The following is a 7,120-nucleotide window of genomic DNA, read 5'->3' as shown; positions in this document are numbered from 1 at the left end:
GTGCTAACACAGGGCTAACTCCTTTATATTACATCATTTCTTATCCTCACTGCAGCTTTGCAAAGTTTTCAAGTTCTTTTGGTGCTTCTGTAGCTAAGTGCCTAAGGCCTCAATGCTAAGTAACAAACATCACATTTCAACTTGACTCTAATCCATCACACCACATTAATACGGATGAGAAGAGCGGGGAGACAAGAACAGAAAGCTGGATTGGAGGCCATTTTGTAAGCAAAGCCCAAAAAAACAGGCTATCCACTGGCTTAGCCCAAAGAACAGGCTACCCATTGGCTTTTTATTTAGTGGGTAAACAGTCCTAGTTTAAGGACCCAGAAAGGAGCGAGGCCAAGGACGTATTGCTAACAATGAACTCAATGGCCAGGAAGAAGCTCTAATGAAAGAAAGCTAGAAAGGACATTTACCTGCCCAACAGCAGCTGTATAGCTCTGGTGTCAGCCGAGGGGAGAAGGTGGTCTGCACTGTGGCCTTTCGACTGATTCTCAGATGAGTTCCTGGTACCAAGGGGTGGGAAAATACTGTCACAATGGCTAACGGGAAAAATATAAATCCTATCCAAGCTAAGAAAGTAGAAGGCACTAGTCTGACTTAGAAAATTTAGCATTTTTAGACTTACTTGCCTTAAATGTATATAAAACTTTACACTTTGCAAAGTTCTTCCCAACATCAGAATCCTATTTCATTTATGAAGGGAGGAGGAAAAAATCTTCATTTTATATACAGGCATTCTAGTTTAGAGTGTGAAGAATTTATCCATTTATATATTTAGCAACATCAGAGCTAGGTGTCAGATTCTGAAGTTTGGTGAGCCTTCTACTGTAGGCTCAGCACACTAAAAATTATTTGCTGAATGTTCCCGAGATTATCCCATTCAGAACAACAAAAAAGGAGGTAAGTCAACAGCTCAGGAAGTTACCTGCAGGGGCTGTGCATGTCCCTAACTTACAGTGCTGATGATCTGGGAATATCTTCTGTCATAGGTGGAGGGACTTTGTCCAGCAGCATACTAGTATCTGGGTTGGAGTTCATTGCAGAAATCAACATGGCATTCCGCAGCTTATTGCCTTGTTCTAAAAGAGCTGAAGGCAGGAAAAACAGAAAATGCAAACATCTGAACTCCAGCAGAAAGGGCTTCAATAGCCAGTACTTGTCCTCCTCGGGGCAATTCTGCAGTGGACTCTGCATCTGTTCTCCCATTAGTCTGGCAATTCCTTGAGGATGTTCGCTTAACAACACTGTTTGCTTGGCGTCTGCCTTGTGTTAGAGATGTTACACCAAGGAGTAAACAAACACTCTTTCCCAGAGAGACTGATCTTACTGTGGGAGTTGTTATGTCTCCCAACTGCGTCTGTACATAATGGGCTTAATGGTGGCTATGATTCCTTTTTATAACCAGATACCTTATTCTTTTATCTATAAGAGTTTTAATATTCTTAACCAAGAAACACTGACAACTATGTTAGCCAAACTTGTGGAAAGCAGTCATACCTGTAATGATCTAGTCTAAATTTGTATTTTCATGAACGAGAATGCTAAAATGAAGCCCATGACTCAGTTAAGTTGTCATAGCAGGATGATGGGAAAAAGAGATGAACCCACAGCTTCAGATATTTTGACAAGTAGAAGTCCCCCCATCCCTTAGGTAGCAGCAGCAATAGCAAAGGGCACTTACAAGTCCTTACCATGTGCCAGGCATCACTCTCTCTACCCTGCAACATCCCTCTGAGAGGGTAAGTACCCTGCCCGAGTCACACATATGACATCTGTACTGCAAGCATCCTTTTGTCTATGGTCTCACTTTCTGAAATTTCAGTCAAAAACATTAAATGGAAATAATGTATTCCAAGTTTAATTTGTGCATTATTCTGAGTAGTGTGATGAAATTTTAATCCATTCTTTTCTATGCTGGACCTGAATACCCCTTTATCTAAGGTTGGTCACACTGCATATTCTATCTGCTTCTGAGTCTCACAATTGCTATTCAAGTGTTCAGATTTACCACTGTGACATTTCAAGAAGGGCGCTTGCTGTGCTATCGCTCTGAGTTTGATCCTCAGAACCTACACGGCTGGAGGATAGAACCAACTCTTACAAGTTATTTTCTCATCTTCACACATGTGCCATAGCACACATATGCCTGCACTCACAAGCACAAATACACGTAAAAGGAAAATTTTAAGTGAGGCTAATCATCTCTAACACCTGTGGTTTATTGATAAAATTCTGAATCTAAAATACTTGGCAAGGAGAGTATGTACTTAGTGATGCTTCGTGAATGGGAGCTGTTGTTGCCTTCCGGTTAAATTCTTCTTGGTAGCTCTTGTACGGTAGCTTCCTTAGAAGGAACTCCCATCCCCTTTCCCTCTCTGTCATGTCTGTGGGGCCTTACACACGCAGGGCAAACATCCTATCACTGAGCTATGCTTCTAATTCTCTTCAGACCATTTGCTTCCCTCCCTCCTCTCCTCCTCCCTTTCTCTTTCTGAGACAGGGTTTCTCTGTATAACCTTGGCTGTCCTGAATTTGCATTGTAGATCAGGATGGCTTTGAGCTCACAGAGATCTGACTGCCTTTGCCTCCTGAGTGCTGAGATTAAAGGCATGTGCTACCATGTCCAACTTTGCTATTTTCTTAAGGAGGCCTTTGCCAATTTCTGCAAAACTAGTATCCTCTCCTGTCATCTTCCTTGTTTAATTTGCCTCCACTGTTATTACCACCATCTAACATATATATGTATCTAGTTTGTCTTTTTTTTTTTTTTTTCTCCCGAGACAGGGTTTCTCTCTGTAGCCCTGGCTGTCCTGGAACTCACTCTGTAGACTAGGCTGGCCTTGATCTCAGAAATCCACCTGCCTCTGCCTTCCAAGTGCTGGGATTAAAGGCGTGTGCCACCACTGCCCGGCTTAGTTTGTCTTTTTAAAGGAAAACTTAAAACTGCTACATCCCTGACATATAGAAGAGTGCCAAACATTTTGTAGTTGCTATATAAACTAATAAACAAATGCCTTCTTCAAAGTCTGGTACATAAGTTCACACAAAAGAGTCCAGGTACAAGATGATCAGGTGCCAAGAGTAATGGATAATTTTTTTCCTTATAAATGGACAAATGAAAAGACTAAATTTAATGGCTTATAATCTTTGTGTACACACAGACACAAACCCACACAGACACACACACACACATACTTACATAATGCATTTATTATTATTTTGTGTGTATGTGGTGTATGTGTGTGAGTGCAGGCCCACATGTGCCATGGTGTGCATGCAGAGGTCAGAGGACAACCCTCAGCAGTTAGTTCTCTCCTTCGACCTTAATGTGGGCTCCAGGAATTGAACCTGGGTCTCCCAGCTTTCATGGGAAGTGCTTTATCCACTGAACCCTAACCCTAGAGTATATTTTTAAAAACAGATTCCTAAGACACTTCAAATGAAAGATATAAACAACATAACCTAGTGGTAGAGTGTACGTATGCAGATCATCATGGGCCAGATTCCCATCAGTAAAAATAGAAGACCACATGTCCCTAATCATGTAAAATATGTATCTAAGTTGTTATTTATAAGCCATCTCCTTCAGATTGTATTAGTGGGAGTGACACACATTCCTGCCGTGCTCTTGCTGTCACAGAAATAACAAAGGTAGCTAGCTGCACACCATGCCCTGTCCCAAGGTCCCATGTGCTACTCCCACAGGCTTTCTATTGGGGCTCGAATGGAACATGCCTTCCACAGGCTTGCTCATGGCCTTCAACTCTGGGTTCCAAGCTGGGGGCACTGTTTTACAAGGTTGTAGAACTTGGCAATGGAAACCTGCTGGACAAAGTGGACCACCAGGGCAGCCTTGAGCTTTTCTAGCCTTGGCCCCACTTCCTGTCCTCTCTCTATGTCCTGACGCAGGACCCAGTGCGGTCAACTGGCTCATGCCTTCCCTGCCAGGATCAATAATATTCTATCTCAAACCATAACCCAAAGTCAACCTTCCTGTCACCTGATCACAGTACTGAGAACAGTAGCATATGCAGGAACAAATCGTTTCTCTCCTACTTCTGTGGTATTCTGCAGTACTGCAAATACTACAATAGAATTTAACTCCAGTTCTAAGCAATAAGATCACCTGCAGCACTGAATGTCCTCATGAAGAATAGCAAATGAATTTGGTACCACCCTAGCTGCCTTAAATCATCTGGGGACAAATAAAGACTAAGATTGTAAGAAGAGCTTTACCCTCATATCCAAACTTGTAAAGTAAGGGTCTATTTACACATTACCAGGTGCACCTGGGTGAATAACAAGTCCCTGGAGGACTTCCAAGGAAATAAGCATAGACAGACAAACATCCTATCTTCTCGTTTACTTGTGGGAGTTTGAAAGTTGATCCCTAATCAGACAATACAGGAGAGGTTATCATTCATGGGAGGGTAGGGAGGGAAAAACCGGCAGGTACAAGGTGATAGGGAGTAACATCTAGTGTTCCGTAGCATCATAGGATAACTGCAGTTGACAAAAAAATGTAGCAAAATAGTTGGTAAAGAACATTTTGTTTTTAAAATTACATCAGTGCCTGTGTGTCTGAGCATGTGCGCCTGCAGTGGGTATAGGAGGAGCATATCACCTGAATGCGTGTGGAGGTCAGAGGACAACTTGTAGGAGTCAACTCTCTAACTCACGTGGGTCACAGGGATCAAACTCAGGTCAGCAAGGCTTGGCAGGAAGAAGCTGAGCCATTTTACTAGCACCATAAAGGACATTTGAAACATTCCTAACACAGATGATAAATGCCTGAGATGACTCGTGTCAGGTGATATGATCGCTACCTACTGTATACACATCCCAAAACATCTTACTGTAGCCCACAAACACACACCACTGCCAATTTCTTATTTAAAGTAAAAACATCCAAGTAGTAATCACTTAGCAGTTTAGTAGAGCTGCCTTTACAAGAGTCCCTGGATCACACCAAGTCTCACACTTTTATTTGGCTATTTAGTTCACAGGGAAGTCTGGCTTCCCTTTGTGGCCCGGCTAACAAGCAGAGCAACCCCAATAAATGCAGCCTCGTTTTAGGTGACAGACACATACCTGAAAGAAGGTCCTTTGCAGGGCGGGTGTTTGAAGACAAGATGCATGAGTCACTGTGACTCTTGGCGACTGTACTCATTTGTGGCTGAAACTCAGAGCTGTTCAGGAGGGACAGCTGCTTCTGTGGGGCTTTGCCCCTCAGAGTTATAGTCTCTACATTCGTCCCGTGACTAAGGTGCTGCTGTAGTCCACACAAAGAACCATTTACTGCATCGGAGTTCTCTGCAAAGTACAAGTGGTCCTTTCCCCTGTTAGAAAGAAACACTGTCAGCAGCTTACACCCCATCTTGGGAATCCACCTCCACAGAGTCAGGGGGATCAGAGAGGGCACTGAAGCTGGGGCTTTAGCACAGGTGACTTCTTCTGCAGTGTGATTTTGTGTGCTTTTAATTTCCTTATAAGAAAATCTTGATCACAGTTGTGGGTTGTTCCTTAAGTGATACAAAGTAGACACCAGCACACAGGGAAAGGGAATGTGTATGTGTGTGTCTATATAGACTCTGATACAATGCAAATGCTTTATTTACAAGTAATTACTTAAGATAAATATCTGTTTCTCATACTTCATTTTGTTTCACAAAATAATTCCCTTTCCCTCTTTCCCCTCACAGACAGTATCAGCAAACCTTTTAGTCACATGTGCACATTGGCTTCTCTATGGGACTGTGAGCAGTCCTTTAAAATGGTGGTTTTGTGACTGCTGTAATTGGGGCATGCTAAGCATGCATTCTCCCGGAGTCCCAGGAGTTGTGTCTTGTTCACTCTGTGCCGGTTCCTGGCATCCAGCCAGGCTGGCAGTGGGACCTTAGGAGCTATCTGCTGAGAGAGTGGCTGTGCTTCTGTCTTCAGCTTTTCAGTCTACCACAGATGACACAGAATGAGAGCCGTAAGAGTGGCAGGCATAGAGACTTGGAGATGGGATCATTACCTTGGTGTGGTTGACCTGCTGCTGTTGCCTGCTAATTCTTTCCCATCAATTTTGATGGCAGGTACCCTACAAGACCTTGACGGGATCATAGACTGGTTGTTGCTGGATTCAGTATTCTCTCTGAGTTCTCGCTCAGATAAAAGCACATTTTTTGTCACGTCAGTGGCAGGAAGAGGTTTGTAGCTGTCGTAAGTTTCTGACAGAGGCTCCAGCGCAAGTGAGACCTGAAAGAGAATGAAACAAAACAAATTTTCTTCAGCTTCCAGTAACTAACTGTAAGATTTCCCTGTCTGGCCGGGCGGTGGTGGCACAAGCCTTTAATCCCAGCACTTGGGAGGCAGAGGCAGGAGAATTTCTGAGTTCAAGGCCAGCCTGGTTTACAGAGTGAGTTCCAGGACAGCCAGGGCTACACAGAGAAACCCTGTCTTGAAAAAACAAAACACAAAAACCAAAAACAAACAAACAAACAAAAAACAAAAACAAAGATTTCCCTGTCTGATAGCATTCCTCACAAGACTAGGTCTCGCTTTTTGCCTACCTCAAAATCCTTTCTCACTAGGCTTCGGGGACTCCTTCATCCCTCTGACTGAGACAGGCCAACTGCCTCTGGTTTCCTCTGAGCACTCTCTATTCACTACTGTGTGCCTTTGTTTACTCCAGCGGGATTCTTTATGTTTGGGTAATGATGTCAAGGCCACTGCCTTTCTCCCCACTCTCTATCTGCCCACCAATACAGACACTATTTACTACTGAATACTTCCCTATAGGCCAGCAAAGTGCTGGGTTCCATTCAGACACACTTCAGTGATGACACTACTCTATCAGAAATGTACATTATCTTAAGTAGAAGAATAAGGGGGGAAAGAAAAAAAAGCAGAGGCCATATGTGGTGATACACACCTAGTAGTGCACATTTCCATCTTTCACTTATCACATTGACAGATTATGCATCCCTTGAAGGCATGAACCATATTCTCTAGTTTTCTAAAGATTGAGTAGCACAGTGCCATAGGTATGGCATTCATGTCCAACATGTCTGAGGTTCTGATAAAGAAATGACAGAGTTAGCTTACATTCTTTTTTTTTTTTTTTTTT

The 7,120-nt window shown here is 43.0% G+C and overlaps 1 protein-coding gene across 3 annotated transcripts in view; it reads right to left on the bottom strand.

Annotated features, from left to right (window-relative positions):
- C2cd3 (C2 domain containing 3 centriole elongation regulator) overlaps positions 1–7,120 on the bottom strand; it is a 103,745-nt gene that overhangs the window by 78,543 nt on the left and 18,082 nt on the right. For 2 of the 3 annotated variants that reach the window (XM_021219180.2, XM_029542648.1), the window contains exons 4-7: positions 6,026–6,249; positions 5,098–5,345; positions 962–1,094; positions 420–509 (exon numbers count right to left, since the gene is read on the bottom strand). In XM_021219180.2, coding sequence (XP_021074839.1) covers positions 420–509; positions 962–1,094; positions 5,098–5,345; positions 6,026–6,249 — 695 coding nt within the window. Of the gene's footprint in view, positions 1–419; positions 510–961; positions 1,095–5,097; positions 5,346–6,025; positions 6,250–6,925; positions 6,999–7,120 lie in introns of those variants that run through there. The other variant, XM_029542617.1, reaches the window with a different exon arrangement.

This window comes from Mus pahari, chromosome 1 (genome assembly GCF_900095145.1).
Source record: "Mus pahari chromosome 1, PAHARI_EIJ_v1.1, whole genome shotgun sequence".
NCBI lineage: Eukaryota > Metazoa > Chordata > Mammalia > Rodentia > Muridae > Mus > Mus pahari.
Note: the sequence above shows the minus strand (reverse complement) of the source record. Positions and strands in the feature narration are given on the sequence as shown.